The sequence below is a fragment of the Sinohyriopsis cumingii genome, chromosome 10 (genome assembly GCF_028554795.1).
Source record: "Sinohyriopsis cumingii isolate HCF-2022 chromosome 10, ASM2855479v2, whole genome shotgun sequence".
NCBI classification, from domain to species: Eukaryota; Metazoa; Mollusca; class Bivalvia; order Unionida; family Unionidae; genus Sinohyriopsis; species Sinohyriopsis cumingii.
Window position 1 is genome coordinate 76,611,988 of NC_142970.1, and position 24,932 is coordinate 76,636,919.

General features: G+C 35.9%; 1 protein-coding gene across 2 annotated transcripts in view; it reads left to right on the forward strand.

Moving 5' to 3' along the window:
• LOC149790418 (kalirin-like) overlaps positions 1 to 24,932 on the forward strand; it is a 536,347-nt gene that overhangs the window by 158,287 nt on the left and 353,128 nt on the right. For both annotated transcript variants that reach the window (XM_089972467.1, XM_089972468.1), the window contains exon 17: positions 24,233 to 24,291. In XM_089972467.1, coding sequence (XP_089828593.1) covers positions 24,233 to 24,291 — 59 coding nt within the window. The remainder of the gene's footprint in view (positions 1 to 24,232; positions 24,292 to 24,932) is intronic.

Genomic DNA, 24,932 nt, shown 5'->3' on the forward strand with positions numbered 1-24,932 from the left:
TGCATAGATGGCTTATTGTATACATGGGTTCAAGCTGAGACCAACTGCAAACTGCACAGACCCATATCTGCCATCATATAATGTAGAACAAAGAACACAGATCCTGATCTGCCAGCAAATTATGCAGTGGCACATAAGGATCTATGCTATTTACAGTTGGTCTCAATTTGTAAACCCAGGATATAATATAATGAAATGATGCGTATTTGATTGATAGAGATATGTACAATCTTGGGTGCTAGATCAAGTCATGAAATGATCAAAAATTTAAATTTGAAGAACCATATTTCTAGGTGTATTACTCCCTCCTCCAGGATCTTTATTTTCCAAAGTTTAATTGAAAATGATTATATTCAGTTATAGAGATCTTTGTGCGGTGAATTTGAAATTTTAGGATGATTATGACAGATTTTATATTCGCCACAATTTCCAGAATTTATTACATAAATTAGTGCTGAAGTTTAAAATTAATATGCTTTAGAGTAGTCAGATGTGATTGAAATGCACAGTGTCACCATAAATGTGTTATGATGTCATATTCGTGTCATGATGTCACTTTAGTACAGTATAATGAATTATTGCAAGTCACGTAGTATGTAAAAATTATCTCTCCGCAGAATCATGTTGTAGCATCAGAGTTGCCATTCATGTGTATCAATTTCACATTAAACAGAACTTGGGACATGGAAAACATTGACATGCAGTTTGCGTATGTAAACTGAAGCCTGGTGCATGTACTAAATTAAGCCTAAGAAAGTATTTGTAGCTGGGTATGAGCGCTACTCACTTTCTACCAATTTCTCAGCAACAACAAAGAAAACCAGATCAAACATGGCTGATATGTATACATTTTATGATGTGAATGGTAACTGCTATATTCGCCATATTGGCTGTGAAGAATGGATTGGTTCCTCGCCTCTACTTTAGTGTACTCTTCAAATCAGAAGAAAAAAAACATGGAGATAAAACAAAATTTGGAGTGGCATGTGGGATTTCTTTAAAATTATGGCAGCATTGGTATTCATTCGGCTTATTTATATTAAAGAAGAATAAAACTAATTTTATTCCAAGAAAGATGAAAAAAGGAAGCTTTTATAATATTTGCTGCTGAATCATTCTTTACAATGTAATTACATTTCTGAAGTAAACAAATTATGAAATTTTTAATTATTTTTTTACAGTGCATTAATACTTTTTACTTAATTCTTCACAAAGGGTTTTTTTTTGTTGTTTTCTTCCATTTTTACCACCCCATGGTACAAAGGCCCTCTGTCCATAGAGCAGTGTGAACATTGATAACATCAGTGTAAGACATTTTTTTAACATTTTGGAACCCTAGAAATGAAGCACAGTTCTATCACCAGAACAGGTCTTTGACTGACTCAGTTGTTTACATGAGCCGTGTATGCATTGCTGTTTTCTCACACATTCATGAAGCTGTGCAGACATATCTTGGCACTTGTTACAGTATTAAATTTAAATCATCATTTATGTAATCAAGAAGTGATGCATACACTGTGCTGGTTTCTTTTATCAAGTAACGATGCACTTGCACTTGGTTCATTGGTTCATTTGTGGCAGTTACACTGCACATGCCTATGATTGGGACAATACCATATTACCGTATATCAGAGTAATGTGTATGATTGGGACAATACCAGATCATCTCACATCAGAATAATGTGCATGATTGGGACACTACTAGATCACCTCAGATCAGAGTAATATGTATGATTGGCACAATACCATATTACCTCATATTAGAGTAATGCCTGTGATTGGGACAATACCATATCACCTCACATCAGAGTAATGCCTATGATTGGGACAATACCATATCACCTCACATCAGAGTAATGCCTATGAATGGGACAGTTCCATGTCACCTCAAATCAGAGTAATATGTATGATTGGGACAATACCATATTACCTCATATTAGAGTAATGCCTATGATTGGGACAATACCATATCACCTCACATCAGAGTAATGCCTATGATTGGGACAATACCATATCACCTCACATCAGAGTAATGCCTATGAATGGGACAGTTCCATGTCACCTCAAATCAGAGTAATATGTATGATTGGGACAATACCATATTACCTCATATTAGAGTAATGCCTATGATTGGGACAATACCATATCACCTCACATCAGAGTAATGCCTATGAGTGGGACAGTTCCATATCACCTCATATCAGAGTAATGTGTATGATTGGGACAATATCGAGTCACCTTATATCAGAGTAATGTGTATGATTGGGACAATATCAAGTCACCTTATATTAATGTGTTTGATTGGGACACTACCATATCACCTCATATCAAAGTAATATTTATGATTATGACAATATCAAGTCTTCTTATATCAGAGTAATGTGTATGATTGGGACACTACCATATCACCTAATATTAGTGTAATATGTATGACTGGGACAGTATCAAGTCACCTCATAGAGTATTGTGCATGATTGAGACACTACCATATCACCTCATATTAGAATAATGCATATGATTGGGACAATATCAGGTCTCCTCATATGAGAATAATGTGTATGATTGGGACACTACAATATCACTTCGTATCAGAGTTATGCATATTATTGGGACAATATCAAGTCACCGTATATCAGAGTAATGTGTATGATTGGGAGTAATGTCTTGTTTCTTTTTATGAACAATATGTACATGGAAGCACTGTCAGAACTATTTAAACTGTAGCATTCAGGAGATGCATTGTAATGGAGAAGACAAATATTTCTCAGCAAAATTGTGTATCTTGTGTTTCATCTTGTCAGGAGAGGAGTAACAGCAATGGAGGAAAACCAATGGAAAGGAGTAATTTGTAACCCCACCCTTCATCAAAGCAGGGTTTTTGTTGCTCCTATATGTCAGTCTGTCCATCAGATATTGTCTGTCCATGACAAAACTTGTCATTCATTGCTTTACCTCCAGCATCACTGCTCAGATTTTATTAAACATTTGTAGCAAGTTTTTACTTGGTGCAGTTGTGCAGTCAGGTTTAACTTTTTGTCTTTTGGTTCTTATTTTAGCAAATTTCTTGTAAAGAAAAAAGGGAGTGGGCATTTGGGGAATTGAATTCGTCATCACTTGTGCTGATAAACAGCATCAAGGATTTTATTAAAACTTGCTAGGATAGATATGTAGTAGATATAAATTCACAGTGAGGTTTTATTTTTTCTTGGAAATAGAGTCCATCATCACCTTCTACTTAAAATGGTTTGAAGGATTTCATTAATACTTGGTTAGCTAGATATCTGGTTGGTGTAAATGTACAGTAAAGTCTCATTTCCTCTTGCCCCATTTTTGTGGAAATGTCTCCAATGATTGACAAAGAAGAATGCATTTGTGTATTTAGCTCATCATTGCTTCTCCCCCCCCACTGCTTTGATAATATTGATGAAACGGTTTTACGAGGTATGTGCTTGGCAGGTGTGTTCAATAAGCTTCAAAAAAATGTTTCCTCTGGCCCATTTTTGTGGACATTTCTTAAAATTTTTAAAATCCTCCATTCTGGGAATAGAGTTAGTTGATTGCATCTTCTCCCACACTGCTTGGAGAATTTCATTACAGATCACTGCCATCTCACCTCTGTCTGCGTGGGTTCAAGTCTCGGATTCAGCCTATGTGGGTATGTGAGAAAGCTTGCCAGTAGCTTCTCATGGGTCGGTGGTTCTTTCTGGGGTTTTCCCAGGTTCTTCCTCCACCATTAATACTGGCCGCCATGTATAGCCTTTCGTGGGCTGAAAAATGGCGTTAAACCCTAAAACAGTTTCAACTTGGAGATTTTCATTAAAACTTTTTAGGCTGGATATACGGTTGGTTCCTGATCTTTATTACTCAAAAAGTCTTGGGAGGTGGAGAATGTATGCAATTTGTTATGCAAGAAAAACTTGTTGAAAGGAGCATTTGTCTGTTACTGGGAGATGCATGTCTGTGACTTGATGAACATATACCATATATATATATATATATATATATATATATATATATATATATATATATATATATATATATATATATATATATATATATATATATATATTGCAAACTGCACAGGCCCAGAAGTGGATCTCTGCAGCTTGTTTCCAGTAATAAGTTTAAAAAATCACAACAATGATAATATAGACTCTAATTTGCCAGTGTATTATGCAGCGGCAGATTAGGATTTCTGTTGTTTAAATTTGGACTCCTCTTATATGAAAGTAGTTTTCAATGAGATTATGAATAATTTTGCTGTTTAATAGTTGCTTATGTACAGTGTACACCATAGTTTGATATTTTTAATGTTTCATATGTACAGTGTACTCTGTTAAACATTAAAAAGTTGGTGGGGTTGTGAGGACAATTGAGGTGTTTTGCCAGTCTCCAGTGGAGAAAAACATAGGTGCATGTTAGCTAAATATTAACTGATTAAAACAAAAATTGGTTTAATGTAAGCCCCATCTTTTCACATGGTCTTTGACCATTTTGTTAACAGAAACATCAGAATGTATTTGTATGGTGGGGCAGCAGTGTAAGAAGGATACAACACAAACAGAACCAGATTGAATTTTTGCAAAATAATTTGATTTACGTTAATCTAGTTTTATATGCCTGTTTTCTGCAGAGAAAATTGACTAATTTCTTTCTTAAATGCAAATCTCAAATTCAGCTGACAAGTTGTCCAACTAAATTACTTTTTTGGTCCTTGGTACAAATCAGCTGTAGCCAAAGCTAACAAAAGAGTCAAATAGGGGACACAACTGTTGGTGTTTCAGAATTCATCTATTAAGTCTCATATTTACATGTACACTAACACAGAATGAATTTGAACAAAAAGGTATGGCAACTGGATTCCTAATTGTCTTTTTAATGGAGGTTATTGGATTATTGAAATACCAGTTTTGTCCTCCTTTTTATATTTCTATAAATCTTCCAATTCCAGATGTATATTTCTAACATAATTTTTTGGAAATGTTTCATCATGTACCAGTAATTTTATAAATCTTTACAATGTCAGTAATAGTACACTAGAAATTTGTTAATATTATATGTACTCTATATCAGAGGTTCTTGAACTGGTATGTGGTGGGGGGAGTGATGTAAGGTGCATTTAGGTGGTCTGTGGAAAGATTTACAGTATCTAATGGTACAATCAACACTTGGAAAAATCATTAAGTGAGTGGTCCACTGAGACCCTCAGCAATCATTAAGGGGTCTGCTAAGACCCTCAGCAGTGTACAACTGGTCAGAGAATTTTTTTTGAGAACCACTACTCTACTATTAGTCACACACCTATGGTAACTTGGGTTTTATTGGCACTCTAATATCACACTTCAGAATCTTGTTATTCATGCAAAATACTGTATTACTCTACATGTTTTATATTTTTTACATTTCATAACTTTTCTTGGGTTTTTTCTTCATGTGTTTATAATTATAAATAGATAATAATTTTATCTCATTTGTACATACTTGCAGCTTTTGTGAGAAAGTTTCAGTGTACAAACAAATTTATAAAATAGCTGACTTCTGTCAATGATGCTATTTATAAAGTTACAAACAGTAAAGTGTCTTTTTGGCATGCCATCTGTCATTGTTGGATGGAAAATGTGCAAAAGCTTGCTAAATATTTTGACAAAATGTCAGTTTTACCCAGCATGAAAGAAAGAAAAGACTAGATGAATTTAATATAAAAAAAATTTATCCAAATAATCGGGTTATGGATTCATAATCAGTAAGTTTTGATCCATTACCATATGATATTAAGCTGATTCAATTACACTAACCCAGAATTAACAAGTACAAATTGGTGAACACCCGAAAATTGGTCATTCATCCATGACATTTCTGTCTCTTTTGTATGGCATATCTAAATAAATGAGGAAAATTTCAGCTAGGACTTATAATTGGAACATGTGCAGTGCTTAATTATACAATTTTCTCTTATACCTAGTTTGAATTGCTACTATTAGTATTGAAGAATTATTAAAACAAAGTTATCCAATCATACAGGCAGCTGACTTGTAAACTATAATTTTGAATCCAGGTGTACAAAATTATTTTTACCATATATACCCAATTATAAGTTGGAGTCCAACTACAAACTTGTATCTGCCCTCACATAAAGCACTGACAGATCTGGGTGTATAGAGTTTGTTAAGGACTAATGAGTAGAACAAACAACATTGACCCTGATCAGCTGTTTGACCAGCACATTAATCATTGGAAGATCAAGGTCTATGTTGTTTGCAGTTGGACATGATTTGTTAGCAAATATATGTGTCATAGCTGTCAACCCATACGATTTTGCTTTAAGTCTAACAGAAATGACCCTTAAAGATACAGAGAGTTACGGAATAAAGGCACAAATTATGGAAATGTGAGTGCAGTAAAATCCGGAATCTGTCTTGTCCGTGCTTAATTTGTATCTTAGTTTTTACATCAGATTTAGTGAAGTTGGTCAGGTAATCAGACAAACTTGACAGGATTACCTCAGATGCTTCAAACTATACTTATTTTGGTCTTTGGCTTGGCCACTGTAGGTATGTGAGAAAGCCTGCCAGTAGCTTCTCGTGGGTCAGTGGTTCTTTACCAGGTTTTTCCGGGTTCTTCCTCCACCATTGATACTGACTGCCATGTATATTTTGTGCTGAAAAACTGCCATGTATATCTTGTGCGAAAAATGGCGTTAAACCCTACAACAACAAAAACAACACTTGTGATGCCAAATGTCTTCATGATCAAGCTATTACTTTTTTTAAAAAATGGCATCTATCAAGTGATATATTTTCAGATTCTTGGGAGACAAAGCAATAAGGACAAGAATATGTTGATTTCAGTATGGCACATGGTAGGAAAGATTATTGCCATAACCACAGCCCACATGGAATTTTTGTAAGGATTACATCGAGTTGAGAGATAGCAAGAAGCCATTGAACTCTGTAGGCTTTGGAATTGCAGTTTGTGAAACTGTACTGGAGATAATTAAGGTTCAGATTTATTTTACCAATTTTTTATGTCTAGTTGAACACAATCATGAACAGATCATGTTTCCCAGCTTGACATTAGCAGTAATGATATTTTGTTAAACCTTATTGAAAACTGGTTTAACTAATGGAAAGTAAAACTTGACTGCATTACTGAGGTCTTGTAATGCTTGGCAGCTCTGATGTGCTACCTGCAATAAACTGTAATTATATGAACACACAAAATGACACCTGAAGCTCAATATTTTGTTTCATTACAATTCAGCCTCATCAGCAGGATCTTGAATTTGCCAGGTTAGCCAAATGCCAGCTGTGCTACTCAGAAAATGAATAAAGCTTGGTCATTTGGCCAGAAACTGTTTTCTAGAATGAAATCAATATAGGTGAATGAGTCTGTGTGTTTGACATAGATTTTAGAAATAATAAATCTGGCAAAGGTATGGTTACATTGAGTGATAATTGTATAATGAATGTCAGGGATTATTGGGGCTTGATTTGGCATGTGATTGTAACAGATTTTTATTGGAACAATGAATTTTAACAATTGGTAGAGTTGATTGAATGAGTATCTGGAAGAAAGGGAAGAAGTAAAGAAAAACATTCTGGCACATCGAATAAAAGGTTGCTTGGTAACAAAAATGAGTGAAATTATATGGATTGGGATCAGGTAGAAAGTGCTGTTTCTTTAGTGATAATTTGTCAACTGAATTTATTGGAGATAGTTTGCCATTGTGTACAAAATCTTTATTAAGGAGTTACGTTTTTTTTAAAATGGGGATCAGTGTTGTTGCACAATTGGATTAATTGGCTTTCTGTCAGTGAGTTGTTGTTGTTGTAGGGTTTAACAACATTTTTCAGAACCACTGACCCATGAGAAGCTACTGGCAAGCTTTCTCACTTACCCACATTGGCTGATAAAATGATATACATCAGTGTGATAAAAGTATATAAAAATGTGAGACCTTTATATTACCCATGACGTTTATTAATCATCTTGCAGAATCGCTTTTGATTTTATCATTTGAATCAGTAGCGTGTTTAACAAGTAAATTATTTTGAGAACTTGACAAATTTTCAGATTCAAAAGTTTTGCTTTGAAATGTGGTCTGTTGTAATCATTCCTTCTGTAGGTAATTGTAGGACCATTTGTACATGATTTGTGTCCACTGTCGATTTGAATGCAGTCAGAGATCAAAAGGATGCTGATCATTTACATTAATTGCATTACTGAAATGTGGATTCACATTGGGATTAATATATCAAATTAGTCTGGAGTTGGCACATAGATCCTAATCCACCTTATGTATAAGATTGAGGATTGTATCGATTCATAATGAGATAGTGTCAGATCTGGAATTAAGCAGTAGGATGCATGTCATCTACATTATGTGGATTGTGGATATGGTATCATATACAAGGATTTTGATACATGTCATGTGGATTGTGGATTTTGATTTATATTGGAATAGTGTTAGATTTGGAGTTGAGCATAAGGACAACTTTCATTCACATTATGAGGATTGGGGGGGTTGTGTTAAAATATATTGGGTTTTGCATTACATTGTTCTTTAGTTCAAGGATTATGAGACACATCAAGTGGATTGTGGATTTATTAAAATTCATAATGAGATTTTGTGAGACAGATAAGGAGTTAGACATGAAGATGTTGATCTTTCACATTTTATGGATTGCAGATGATGTGACCTCAAGATGGGATTTGGTATCATGGATCTAGAGTTAATCTGAACTTTGAATATTATGAATCATTGATATGTAAATATAGTCATTTTAATTTTAACAAAAACAAGTCAATGCCGCATTCAGAGAGAGAGAGAGAGAGATTCTTAATATGAAATTGGTGTTTATTCCGATGTATGCTGTGATCAAAACTGAATACAAGTTGAATTACAGCATCTGATAGTAAACTTTTAACTTTTGGGGTGTTTGTGTACAAATTTGTATCTAACGGCAGTATTTTTATTTTTGCATCTGTTTTGTGCCAAATAAGACCAATGTTGACGGAGAGATAACTGAGGTTTTAAAAGAAACATTTTTGCCATGTACCGGCTTAGATTATTTTTTCCTAAACTTTAAAGATAACATTTGAGTCATTGCCAGCGTAACTTGACCATATATAGTAGGGTAGGCTGAGAGTTTATCAAGCCTCTCTAACTGTTGAAGGTAGACAGACATGTTTTTATACATCTGTCATTAGATGAAGCAGATTATCTTGTGATGTCCATCCAGATATCTGTCTGTTATCAGAAAGCACAAAACTCTAGTTGTCCACCATCCACAGTTGCCAAACATTGTGAATAGCCTACACTTAGACTAAGAAAGAACCATATATATTTTGGTGCTGAAAGATTAAACTTCAAGGTCACTGACAAAAAAAAAGGTTTCTTTGTAATAACTATAGTTTTCCAGATTCTAGTTACCAAACTTTGTAGATGACTTGCACTTGGGATTACTGAAGAATTCTGTTGATTTTGTGGTCAAAAGGTCAAAGGTCAAGGTCACCATGACTAACAGAAGAAATGTGGTTCCCACACAATACCATTTGTTCTTCATCACAATTTTGGATGGTTTACACTTGGCATATGGGAGAAACCAGTAAAAATTGGAGTCGGAAGATAGAAGATCAGTTGGTTACTGTGTCAATAAGTCAGATACAAAGGTCAATGTGACTGAAAGAAAAAGGTTTCTGCACAATGACATTATTTCTATATCACAGACTTTTGACCAAACTTAGTCGATAGTTTACACTTGTGGCAGGGTCCTCAGATGATTGATTAGTCTATAGTGCTTGCGATTGATTAGTCTGTAATGTTTGCCTTTACAGATCACTGACATCTCACCTCTTTCCATGTGGGTTCAAATCTGCCATCATGGCTTTGTGAGAAAGCTTATCAGTAGCTTTCCATTGGTTGGTGGTTCTTCCTGGGTTATTCCTCCAACAGATATACTGGTTGCCATGTATCCCATGTTGAAACATGGCATTAAATCTGCAACATCAATTACAACAACAATTGGGGCAAACAATAAACTTGTTGATTTACGAATTAAAAGAACAAAGATCAAGGTCATTTCAACAGAAAGAAGAAAAGTAGTTTCTGCAAACGGATTTCAGTATCTAACTAAAGGACTATTAAACATCAGCTAGGTGTATAATATACTGTTCATGGAATTCATTTTAATTGGCAACTCTAAAACGGTACTCATTTTAATTGGCACCTGTAAAACAAGGTACTCATTTTAATTGGTAACTATAAAACAGGGCACTCATTTTAATTGGCACCTGTAAAACAGGGTACTCATTTTAATTGGCACCTGTAAAACAAGGTACTCATTTTAATTGGCAACTATAAAACTGGGTACTTATTTTTATTGGGAACTATAAAGGAGGATTACTTTTAGATGTGAGTATTGTACAAGACCCACCACCCTGTAAAAAATGTGATGCGTGTGTGTGTGTGTGTGTGTGTGATTTGGATTTTTAATGTAGCTTTAACAATTTTGCAGTCATACTGTTATGATGTCTGTAGTGAGGCAGTTTATAGCACTGGGGCATCATTTACAGACATATAGCATGATGTCCCACCCAGTCACATTATCCTGACACCAGGCTGACTAGTCCTAACACTAACTTCTTAATGCTGAGCGCCAAGCGATGCAGCTGCCAGTACCATTTTTATCTTTTGTATGATTTGGTTGGGGTTCGAACTCACTGCCTCCCACATCAAAGGTTGACACTGTTACTATTTAGGCCACCAGAATGGTCCTAGATTAGTTAATATTAGACAGGAATCCTTGAATAGTTACATGTACAATGTTTGACAATTCATTGACCAATTTTAAGAAGAAATGCAATGGAATAAATGCCAATTATGTGTAGAATTATAACCTAGTTTAATTTGACTGTCAGAAAATGTTGATTGCTTTCTTACATTTTTTGGCTAGTTCCAGACCAGCATGGTAATTTGAGTACATCTGTGTGAGTGTTTGCATGCAGTGCATGCCACTTTGAAAGACTGAATACATTTTTATGCTCTGCCAAGAATGTTTAAGGGTTTTAATGTGGTTTTACTTTTATCCATCCATCCATCTCTCTGCCTGTCCATGGCAGCTTTGTAAAATTTGTGTATACGTGTTTCTCAAGCATGTTTGGTTGGGGGAAGAGTTAAACAGTTTAGCATGAATTGCTCTTAGCAATTGCAGTACCCTTCAACCAGAAATAGGTCGCTGTGACCAATATTTCATGCTTTGAGGAAACAGTTTCAGTTTGTAGTTGGTCATAAATATGTGTGTGTGGATGGGTCGCCTATCAAATTATTGGTTTAATTTATGCATTGAGTCAGTATGGAAGGAAGGCCAAGTTTTTTTTGTGTTTTTTTTTGTTGTTGTTGTTGTTCTAGGGTTTAACGCCATTTTTCAGCACAAGACAGGCTATACATGGCAGCCAGTATAACTGGTGGAGGAAGAACCCTGGAAAACCCAGGAAAGAACCACCGACCCACGAAAGCTACTGGCAGGCTTTCCCACGTACCCACGCTAGCCGAGCCTTGGACTTGAACCCACGCAGACAGAGGTGAGATGGCAGTGATCCGTAACGTTGAGCACTTTAGACCACTCGGACACTCGGGGCCCCAGGCCAAGGTTTCTACAGGTGGTAGTAAAAGTGCATTTGTGTTCTAGGAATGCAATTCTGGTCCAGATACTGTGATATGTTGCAGATGCAGATAGTAAGAGAAGCAAAATAGAAATAATTATGTTGTACATAATGATACAGGTGCATGAGTTAGGCTGTAATTTGAAATAGATTTGTATGGTACACATATTGTAATGATTCATCAACATTATTTGCTGCTGTTTGTCAAAGCTCTGCAGAAACATGCTTTAAAAAAATCTGAATAATATAAAATATTAAAACATGTTAGATGACAAAGAATCTGTATTCAAAATGTTTGTTTCAGTAGTTACGTCCACTTATATACCGCTGTCCAGCAAGGAAACTATCAGACCTTCACTAATTAAACAGTGCCTTTAATAAGAAGTGAATTTCAGAATGGTCAAAGTTTGGTCTCAATATTTAAAGGTGCAAGTATACATTTTTTTTATTTCCTTATCAAATTGGCTGACTTTAATATTGTAGTTTTAGTCACCAACATGAGAAAAGTAAATGCCCAGATTTATTGCTTCAATCAGTCGGATGACAACCCTTTCAAAACTTGTTTGTTATAAATGTGTTTGGGAATTTTGTGAAAGTGATAGGTAGCGTATGTTGTTTTGTCAATAATTTAAGTTTAAAATATTTAATCACAGGTGAGAGCTGGTGTATTTAGATACATTAATTAGTATTCATCGACTTGAAGTTGTTGTGATGTATTAAGGTGGGCAATGTGTAGGTGTAATATAAATAATCCTTGGTTTTCATTTTGCCCACTGACTGTGACTTGGTTTGAAATGGAATGTTATCGAAGCTTGTTCAGCTTGAATTGGCAAGTTGTGTTTAACTGTAAGCATCAGTCCATTATTAAACATGAATTTTGGGGTCCTTGTTAATAATCAACATACTTCAGAATCGGGGTAATCAAAGCATTGGTGAATATAAATGTGCATGGTAGGTAAGCACATATGGGCCCACCAGTATTTATATGGCAGAAAACCTGCCTAAACCTTTCTTGAAAAGAAAACAAATTTGAGAACTAAACCTTTTGCTTGTTTGATGCTATTGTGTTCCTTATTAGGGGATTAGCATAATAATAATAATAATAATAATAATAATAATATCAATAATAATAATAATGTTTATATGATGATAATAATAATAATGATGATGATGTCTTAATAATAATAATAATGATAATAATAATTATAATAATAAAATAATGACAATAACAATAATGTTTGTAGAATAATAATAATAATAATAATAATAGTAGTAGTAGTATGATGATATTATTTTCCTCTTTCTGATTTCATTTCTCTCATCTCCCTTCTTTCTTTAATCAGTCATATTTGTATAGTAAGTTGTTAAATTTTATTGCTAGGCTTGGATCTTGAAACTTTGAAATTATTGTTTTTGAATGCATTTCACTAACAAAATGCACATATAAAATAACATAAAGTTGACATTACCCATAAAATAAATCCATTGCTACACATAATGTATCTTACATTTAATTCTTAGATATATGTTTAGCAATGAGCTACATGTACATTTAATAAAATAATTGTCTGCGATTATTCCCCAATATCTGCATGCATGAATTGAGCACCAGCTTCACCCAAGCAGGATCTTTTCTAAGGATAGCTGATTGTGGGATTTGCACTAATTTATTTAAACAAAATTTGCCAGAAAAATGACTAATTGCATGAAAATTACAAATCATATTTTCAAGCTCTGCCTTTGATAATAATAATAATAATAATAATGATAATAAATCCCTTTTATATTCAGAAGATTTGCCTCCTTTTTTCAAAAGCAGTGAGAAGTTTCCCCATTAAATTTCCATCGCTAGAATAGACCCCGCTCCAGCAAGGCTGTGTAAATAAAGTCGATTCATTGAGATATCTGTGTCCAGATTTAGGTCCAAATTTTGAATGAACACATTGATTTTGAATGGTGCTTTTTGAACTTTGAAGACTAAAAGTGATTAAATGCTACAAGAACCTAGAAGAAATTTGAATTATAATCTTTTTTAATGTTTTCTGAAAGCCTTGATCAGAACTACTTGCATGCTAGCATATATGCATGCATACATATATCCATACAACCAGGGTCATTGCAAGTTGTTTTAGTGCATTGGATGAAATGGTGCTACAGGTGTCAAAGAAAATGCACAAAGAAAACCTCCTCAAAATGACTCCCATCCAAACTGCAAGGTATGGCATGCCATTGGTGGTTGCCATTATCACTTATCCAGTATTTATTTTTAACATCTTTAAAAGAAAAAATGTTACATATACATGAAGGGAATCCTGTTATAATGGGGCATTTGGGGTCCATAACTGCTAGCAGGGGCATCTGCAGAATTATTTTCTTGGGGTGGGGTGGGGAGGGCTCTGATACCTGCCAGCCATTGTGTTGACAAAACAACAGTGTAGCAAGTATGCCTGTTTGTGGGAAGGGGAATAAACAGAATGTCAAACATATATAAATAACTTTACCACTTGCAGTTTATATAACAATCTGAAGGGAGAGTAATAATTTCTGTCAGAGAACAATAATTATAATTAGTATGGTATAGTTTTCTGAAACTAAATTATTTGTATCTGTCTGCTTAGCAGATGTTTGGAATTGTGTTAAGAAATAATAACCAAAATTGGGAGCAGTGATGCAACCATGTTTCCCTGATACAGATAATAAAAATATTAATGTTTAGTAAACATGCTTACACTCAAACGTTTAGGATGACAGTACAGATAATTATCATGTATTTTCCCTATCCCCCAAGCAAGGTTTGTTTGTACATGAATATAATGGCTTTATAGTTAAAGGTGGGTGAAAGCGCTTACCGTATATACTCACTTGTAAGTTGGGTCCAGCTGCAAGCAAGATAGACACTGATTTGCCATCACACAATGCACCAACAGATTGATGTCTGTGTTTAATATGCTCTTCAGAATATTCCTAACAAACTGCAGAGACTTAGATCTGCTGGTACATTATTCAATGGTAGATCTGGGTCTGTGTAGTCCGAAGTTGGATCTGACTTTATGTGAGAATATACAGTGGCCATTGAACATAATATCCGCATTTTATTAGATTTGATTTACTATTGGATATCTCAGTGTGTTTTTATTTTTGTATCACATCTCTCCTCCTATTCCAGACCACTCTTGTTGCCTAGTGGTTAGAGCACTTGCCTCAGATGCGGGATTTTGCACGGTGAACCCCAGCAGAATCATACCAAAGACTTGTATAAAAAATGGTACTAACAGCTTCCTTGCTTGGCGCTTAGCATTAAGATGTTAGTGTTAGAACTGGTCGGCCTGGTGTCAGGATAATGTGACTGGGTGGGACATCATGCTACATGTCTGCGTCGTATTGCCCCAGTGCTAGGCATCACAATAAACTGCCACATTGCAGACATCATTGCAATATGACTTAAAAATTGTTAAAGCTATGTTAAAAATCCAAATCACACACACACACTGGGTGGGACATGATGCTCTATTTCCGTGGCATGATGTCCCAATGATAGACATTGCCACTATAAACTGCCACACTGCAGACATTGTAGCGATTGAAAAATTGTTCAAGCTACATAAAAAATCCAAAACACACTCGTCCTCTGCCAAGGCATAGCTGAAATACATTACATGTTCTCACTGTGGCCGCATGTTTAAATTTTGATCAAAAAGATATTTTCAAAATGCCACTGCACTGTGACTGCAATTTTTGTGTATTTGACATCCGACTTTCTCAGAGGGTCTGCTAAGGTGTGACCTTCAAAACTGTACCTCTCTCACTAATCGTTATCACATAAAAAAAAACTATCGAGATAGTTCGATGAATATCAACCTGGAGGTTTACGAGGAAATATAGTTTTAAACAGAAAGGTACACAGACATAAGGGGAGATGAACAAACAGGCAGAAGGTGTCATAATACCATGGGAATCATTATGGGTCCAACAAAGAATTTTGAATATTTATAGTCCTAGAGACTTGTTCAGAATAGTTTTCTTGTGTTGGATTTGTTCATATTGCTGATGGAATTACATGTATCTATTTTACTTGTTTTCCGAAAAGCATTTAATAAAATAAGTAATTGATGACATTCAAGTCTAAACATGTTTAAATACAAGATAGCAATCTTTGTAATCATGTATTAAATCATGGACAAGTATTGGAAACCATCATGATTTAAATCATGGACAAGTATTGGAAACCATCATGTATTAAATCATGGACAAGTATTGGAAACCATCATGATTTAAATCATGGACAAGTATTGGAAAACATCATGTATTAAATCACGGACAAGTATTGGAAAACATCAAGATTTAAATCATGGACAAGTATTGGAAACCATCATGTATTAAATCATGGACAAGTATTGGAAACATCATGAAGTAACATGTGCTGAAATAACATGTGAAGATGTGCACCGCAAACATCCCTTTTCCTTTCAGTTTGTCCAGTCAATGTGACTTGTAAGAAATTTATTGAATTTGGTTTAAATTGATTGGCTGACTATAACAGGTTGTTAACATCCCTGAAGCAAGAGTGATACAATCAAGAGAAAATGTACAAGTCTTCTTTATTCTCCTAAGGAAGAAACACATAACATTTTGAGTGTGATACCTTGCAGTTTAAATTTTTGTGTTTGTGGGTTTTGTGCATTTAAGGCCATTTTTTAGCACATGATATGCTATACACAGTAGTGATTGATAAAGGCAAGCACCTTACACCACTTGACCACCCAGGACCCCTTAAATATTTGTTAAAAAATCTTAAGCTTTTATTCGTTGAATTTCAAGTAGATAGTATTTGAAGATAAAGGGATGTGTGTGTCTAATGTTACTCTAGAGGATTGGCTGCAAAGATGTTTGAAATGTTTCTTATATGGCTTATCGATTAAAAGTATTAAAACCTGCATTTTTTGCTTGATAAGTGAGAAAAAATATTGAATTGGCACAGTAGACTGAGCTTTACATAAGAATGGAATAAATTGGGTTATTTTACTCCCAGATTGGGAACCAGTTGCCTTTTTTGTTTTTTGTGTTTTTTTTAAAAAAAAAAATATTTTTATTTTTTTACATTTGATGCGGTTTAGCATTAACACTGCAGAATACACATTTGTAATACCTGTCTGGGTATTTATCATCAAGATGTTAATTAAGCCTTTAGGAATGTGCCATACTCCTTGGTGACCAAGACTAATTCATGGTGCACTTGACTATTTGACTGTGCTTGAATGAGTGTTATCATAATGATCAAGTATTACATATATCCACATTAGTAACCTGTCCGACCATTCTGTTGCCTAAATGGTTATAGCATCTGCCTTGGATGTGGGAGGTCGCATAGTCAAGCCTCAGCAGACTCATACTAAAAACATAAAAATGGAACTAGCAGCTGCTTTGCTTGGCACTCAGCATTAAGAGGTTAGTGCTAGGACTGGTCAGCCAGGTGTCAGGATAATGTGACTGGGCGGAACATGATGCTACATTTCTATGGCATGATACCCCAGTGTCGGACATCACTGTCAACTTCCACACTGCAGACATCGTAATGGTATATGACTGAAATTGTTAAAGCTACGTTAAAAATCCAAAAACCACGAACACACAGAGTAACCTATCTGAATATCACTGGACAACAAATTTTTACAAAAGTCATGTTACTGAAATAAAATTAGTCAATTCTTATCAATTTTTATGTGCTGAACACGAATATGACAGTCAAATTGCAAAATTGGCTCTAGTTTTTTTGTAATCTGCAAGAAATTAATGTTTACATAACGAAATGCATTCCAATAGTAAAAGGTCAACTGTAATAGCCTACCTATAAAAAATCAAGTCATTGACTACATCTTAGATTTCTTCGCCTGTCTCTTGTACAGCTGTTCGGGAGCATCTCTGAGGAGTGTCCAGCAGTAGTCAGCCAGCATTGTAGTGGACCATTTTCCCTGGTATCTTTGTTCCATTGTTGCGATATCTTGATGAAAACGTTCGCCGTGTTCATCACTAACAATACCACAGTTGCTAGGAAAGAAATCCAAATGGGAATGAAGGAAGTGAATCTTTAGAGACATATTGCAGCCAAGTTTCTTATACTTCATCAACATGTCTTCTACTAGTTCCTTATAGTTTTCTGCCCTAACATTTCCGAGGAAGTTTGTAGAAACTAGGCTTGTTTCGCGTCACCTTCCAGCAAGATGTTGAACCGGTCATCTTTGAAAAGCTCTCGAATCTGAGGACCCACAAAAACTCCCTCTTTAATCTTTGCTTCGCTGAGTCGAGGGAATTTTTCATGCAGGTATCGGAATGCTGGCAAAGTCTGGTCAATGGCTTTCACGAAGTTCTTCATCAAACCTAGTTTGATGTGAAGGGGTGGTAGCAAGATTTTCTGAGCCTCAACCAGAGCTGGGTGTTGGATATTCTTCTCTCGAATGGCTACATTCTGCCTGTGAGTCCATTCCTTCCTCATGTAGTGCATTTCCCTTGCTCGGCTATCCCACTCGCATAAGAAACACATGTATTTTGTATATCCTTGCTGCAGTCCCATTAAAAGGGCAACTACCTTCAAATCACCACAGAGGTGCCAGCTGTACTTGTTATACTCAATGGAATTCAGTAGCTGCCTTAAGTTATCGTATGTCTCTTTCATGTGGACAGCATACGCTACTGGAATAGATGGAAGAATGTTTCCATTGTGCAAAAGCACAGCCTTGAGACTCAGTTTCGAAGAGTCCACAAATAGTCTCCATTCTTGTGGGTCATGAGTGATTTTTAAAGCATTCATGAGGCCCTCAATATCGGAACAGAATATCAGATTACTTTCCTTTCTGAAGAAAGGCTCCAATTGCTGGTGGCGCTTTCGATATGCAGTAATTGTGACATCTTCTTCTAGAAGATTCCATTGTTGGAGTCTTGATCCTAGCAATTCTGCCTTGTTCTTTGATAAGTCCAAATCACGAATCAGGTCATTTAGTTCTTCCTGTGTTATTCTGTGTGGGGTTGATGATGCACCACAGTGAAAATCTGGATCACTGCATGCTGATGGACCAGGAGAAGAACAGGTCGACTCACCTTTGTCTTCGTCAGATGAATCAAGAGAATATTCTGCTGGAGGTTCTGGAATAGGAAGTCCCTCACCATGTGGAACTGGTCTCAGTGCAGACGGAATGTTTGGGTAGACTATTCTCGACTTCTTTCGCTTCGCTATTCCGCCGGAAAGAGGAGGAACCAAGCAGAAGTAACAGTCATTTAGGTGGTTGCTTGGCTCTCTCCACACCATTGGGACTGCAAACGGCATTGATGACCTTTTGCAATTCAACCACTGTAAAAGCTGTGTTGTACATGTAGCACAGCATATATGCGGAGCCCAAGGCTTGTCTTGGTCACCAACCTTGCATCCAAAGTAAAGATGATATGCCTTCTTCACTTGAGAATTGATACTTTTCTTCTGGTTGGCAAATGTCACTTCCCCACAAATATAGCAAAAATTGTCCGCGGTATTAACACACTTTCGAGGCATTACTGTTCTTTATTGTACGTAAATGGATAAAATAATAAGTTTTATGTAACAGTAGCTTGAACTGTCTCGCACAACGTCTAAAATATTTTAAATGCTGAACCTATCTGATTGGGCTTTATATAGTACACGGCTTACGTCAGCTTCAGCAGCCGCCTGGCATTAGTATAATAGGCCTACACATGTATAGTACACTGCTGACGTCAACTTACTTCAGCAGCCGCATGGCATTAGTATTGCATTGCATCAGAAAATGATGCAATCAACTGTGGATGATGTGAGCATGATGGTATTATGCAATGTTACATCATTATTCCGGATGTTGCTGCAGTCCTACTGGAGAAATTTACACAGTGAAACATAGAAAATGAGGTATATGAATATCTTCAAAACGAGAGCCAATACAAATTTTTCACGGTTATATTCGTGTTCGGCACACCAAAATACTACAGATTAGGGCCTTTACAAGTCAGTAATGATTTCACTGTTGACCAGTGATATTGATCAAATATGCGATCATAAAACAGGCTGTGTTTTCAGGCAAGGGCAGTCTGCTGATGACTTGTCTAAATTCTAAAATTGTTTGCATAATTTAAACAATTAAAAAATATCTAGGGGTCTGATAGGCATATATTGATAAGAGAAAGTACAGGAATGTGCGAGCCACAAACCTTTAGATAATTCTGTATTCACTTGTAAGTGGAGTCCAACTGCAAACAAAATAAACTGTGAACTAACTTTGCATAATGTGCAGTGGCAGATCAGGGTCTGTATTGTTTATTCTACTACTAATTACTGTATTTACATACATTCTGCAGAGACCTAGATCTGACATCGCATTATGGGCAGGGAACAGCTGCCTGACTAGGTGCTCGGCATTTAGGCCTGGTTGGCCTGGTGTCAGGATGATGTGACTGGGTGGGACATCATGCTACATATCTGCGGCATGATGCCCAGTGCTAGACATTACTATAAACTGCCACACTGCAGGCATTGTAGCGATATGACTGAAAAATTGTTAAAGCTACATTAAAAATTCAAATCACACACAATCACACATAATGGACAGGAATATCTGGATTTCTATACTTTGCATTTGGACTTGACTTATTAGCAAAATATATATGTTATGAATTATTTCTTTTATAATTGATGAAATAAACTTTTAATTTGGAGAATCCTTGTTAATCCTAACATTTTTGTTCATAACCTTTTAGTCAGGAACTTGAATAAACAAATTTCTTCTAATGATTGAAGACAATATCAGTTTCCATCAATTGCTGTTCAGACATTTGAGTCAAAGGAGTTCTTAGTTGTACTCGAAAAATGCACCCAAAAAATGTTGTTATAATCACAAAATTTCTGCAGAAAAATTGGAGATGACCATAGCAATTTTTCAATGTGGGCAAGATGTACTTTATGTTACAATAGTTAAGTCTTGTGGATGTGCATTTTTGCTACATAATTTGTGAGTGAGCGTTATTGCTGTATAATTTATGCTAAGTCTAATGGGTGAGTGTTATTGCTGTGTAATTATGTTTAGTCTTGTGGGTGAGTGTTATTATTGTGTAATTTATGTTAAGTCTGTTGGGTGGGTGTTATTGCTTTGTAATTATGTAAAATCTTATGAGCATTATTGCTGTGTAATTTATGTAAGTCTTGTGAGTGAGTGTTATTGCTGTGTAATTTATGTTAAGTCTAGTGGGTGGGTGTTATTGCTGTGCAGTTTATTTTAAGTCTTGTGAGTGAGTGTTATTGCTGTGTAATTTATATTAAGTCTAGTGGGTGTGACTTATTGCTGTGTAATGTATGTTTAGTCTTGTGAGTGAGTGTTATTGCTGTGTAAGTTATGTTAAGTCTAGTGGGTGGGTGTTATTGCTGTGCAGTTTATGTTAAGTCTTGTGAGTGTAATTATGTTAAGTCTTGTGGGTGAGTGTTATTATTGTGTAATTTATGTTAAGTCTGTTGGGTGGGTGTTATTGCTTTGTAATTATGTAAAATCTTATGAGCATTATTGCTGTGTAATTTATGTAAGTCTTGTGAGTGAGTGTTATTGCTGTTTAATTTATGTTAAGTCTAGTGGGTGTGAATTATTGCTGTGTAATTTATGTTAAGTCTTGTGAGTGAGTGTTATTGCTGTGTAATTTATGTTAAGTCTAGTGGGTGAGTGTTATTGCTTTTTAATTTATGTTAAGTCTTGTGAGTGAATGTTATTGCTGTGTAATTTATGTTAAGCCTAGTGGGTGAGTGTTATTGCTGTTTAATTTATGTTAAGTCTTGTGGGTGTGCATTATTGCTTTCTAATTTAAAGATAATATGGATATGCATTATGATACACAGTGATACAATGAACCAAGTTACCAAAGAGGAGGTCATGTGAAAGTGAGTGTGCTCTCATTTTAACTTTCAGAGTCAATAAGCTTGCAAAAGAAATATAATGATTGATTAATTTAAAAGCTGATTTTTCCCCCAACCATTACAGGTAAAACATACTGCAGGACATGTGGAAATTTTGAAGGAGAGGTCATATGAACGTGAGAGAACACTGTCATGGGCTGTAGGCTTGTTCATTGATTAGAAAGTTTAAAAGCTTGTTAACCAGCATGCATAAAAATGTAACATTTTAATTATTTAATCAGATAAAAAGTAAATTATTTTTCCCACTGTTACCTGTGAAGCAGATCCCATGGGACACTTGGAGGTCATATGGAGGTGAGAGAGCAACTGTCATGGCCTGTAGGCTTGCAAAAAAATATTTTCATCATCTATAATTCAATTCAAAAAGTAAATTAGTTTTTTCTGCTGGTATCCATTAAGAACATCCCATGGGGTGTGAAGATTTTCTAGTATAATAGCATTTCATAAACAAGTAAAAATGCTAGTTCTAATTGATCAGCTTTGGTATTAGACAGTGGCAAGTCTTTTCATGTTGAAGTTTTTCTTGTGCTGCCATGAGCTTGGGCTTTGTGTTACTGCTACATGTTCTCCTCTGGATTTAATTGCTTGCATCTGAAGAAAACATTTTGCATACGGGAAATGTGTTTGAGATCTTGTCAGTTATTTTTCAGAACATTTAAGGTTGACAGCAGATATGTGTATTGTGGTCGATCATTTTGTTTCCTATTTGCAATAAAGGAAGGTGGCCTAAATTTTTTTCTTATCCACTTAGTCTTTCAAAATTGTGTATTAAATCCAGTCATTTGCAAGATTGTTTTGTTTCAATTTGCATCTGAATTTTTTTGTTTGTTTTAGTCATGTTCTTTTCTATCATGTAAGGAGAAAAACAAAATCAATTTCTGATGTCAGTGTTTGACATGTGGTCTATAACTTGCAGGTGACATTTGACGCCTGTTCAATAACTTAAGGCAATGGTTGACATGTGGTCTGTTACTTACAGGTGATGTGGGCACAGTTCCAATGACAGAGATTCAAAAATTGTCTTCCTAATTGTCCAGTTCCATGTAGCCTTTGAACATAGGATCTGTGTGCTGCAATAATAGGTTCATTTAGATACAGAATTACCGTGGCAACAGCAAACACTTATATATACAGTTGATTATCCATGGTGTTACTGTGCAGCTGTACTTCACAAACCTCAAAAATGAAACGCAGGAAGAAGCTAACAGCCACTGACCGCAAAGATTCCAGCTCTATTGAGGAGGATGATCGAGGTCTGCTGTCAAGGTCATTTAGCTCTGACCTTGATCCTGAAGTTGACCCCTTTTCAGACCTGAGTCATAGGTCATCATGGCATGGGAGTAGTAGGTCTTCAAATCAGTATGGCTATCAGAGATTAACACCACATAGACGATCCTCTAGCCATGGTCAACTGCGTCATTTGCCTGTTGTTCCGGAACCGACATCAAAACAGATGCAAAAAGGGAAGTCCCTTTTTCGTATTAAAGTACTGAAAAAAGCTCACCGGTCATCAAGTCAACCACCACATCCAATACCTGAAAGGAACAAAGATTCAAGTGAAAGGTTGTCATTTAGCCGTGATAATCAAACTTCAGCTCAGATGATAAATGGTCAGTCTTCCCATCAAACTGAAGGGCAACAGTCTTCTGTGAGACCAAAAATTTTCAGTTCCCTAAGGCCTAGAGCAAGCCCAGAAATCTCACCAGTAGCAGCATCTGCTGCATCCTCTATACCAGTCAGACCTCACAAGGGACCACTAATGAGACAAGAGAGGCCTCAACATGCCGAAAGAATACTATCAACAAGACCAAAATGTCTCACACACCAGGAGTCAAGTTCATCAGATAATTCTTCACAAAGTTTGTCTCAAGGTGCCAGGTCTGATAGCAGGAGGCATGTTAGATCAAATAGTTCTGCTTTGAAAGATTCCAACTCGGGAACCATGATGTCAGCTTCACCAAGTCAGAACCATCTAGGACAGCGTTCATCAAGTCAGGTTGTAGCTGGTTCTGATTCAAGTGGATCAACATGTGACACACCAACCAGTGTTTTTACAAGTAGGCTTGCAGCAGCTTTGGAAACACCAACATGTGCATCAAGTCTATCGCATAATTTGATATCATCTCGTTCTGAAACTCTTTTTGAATCAAGAACATCGAGAGAAAGTCTGTCAGATCCAATAAATCAAACTCATTCTCTTCCGCGTTCTGTATCTCTAGGACAGCCGGGATCAAACAGTTCAAATCAATCACAAACGCAGTTGTCAGTTTTCCCATCGAGACCAAGTCAGATGAGTCAGACTCAATCTCTGGCTCATTCTGTATCTCTTGGACGTCTAGGAACAAATAATTCAAGTCAGTTTCCAAGTCGATCATTGAATCGCCAATTGAGATTATTAACTCGTTCAAATAGTTCACCCAGAATTTTAACACTGCAGGATTTACAACAGCGAAGTCCCAATCCAGCTGTGATAGCAATATTAGCAGTACTGAACTTTATTTTGTGGGTGGCTCTCGGTTCAGCTCGAGCTGTGAGGATATCTGCCATCATTGTTCTGTGGGTGTGGCTCAGATTGGCTTACCTTGCTGATTTTTTTGTTCGATCTTTTCGCAGGCTTTTCAACTTGGACCCAGACAAGGTTAACCAGAATAATGACTACACTCACATTGAGGGTAAGTGTAAATTTTTTCTATATATTTCTCTTTTATGTATAGTTGTCACGTTCGTGAATGGTGAGAGACACATATCACTTTTTTTGGTCGTAACAGTGACATTGGCAATGAAGGCATTCTCAGTGTGCCTTTAACATTAATATCTCAGATTAGAGCCATGCATATTAATGAGGGGACTCTGCATTCGATTGGCTGAGCTTGTTACAGACTTTGAGTCCGTACTTCTGATTGGATTTCGATCAGACTTGAAGATTTGCTTTTATTATTAAGATCTTGGAGGAGTTCAACATAGAGCAGACCCATACTGAATAGGTGCTTGCAAAATTTATTACTACTCTGGAGGTTCTGTGTCTGATACGAGTTTCATCAGAACTTGTAATATATGTTTATCTCATCAAGATCTTGGAACAAAATTTGTTGAGGAGTGAAATCCATGCATGCTAATAATAGGTTGAACTTTCGACCCCACCTGAAGCCAGATTTCTGATCTGATGGATCAAACTTGGGCCTATATCGTCAAGATCTTGTACAGTTTCACTAACAAACAAGATCCACACGTATTTATGAGGTGATATTGAATCAGATTCCCCTAGCTTGTGGCTACTCTAGACATTGTATTTGTGATCCAGTTTTGATCAAAC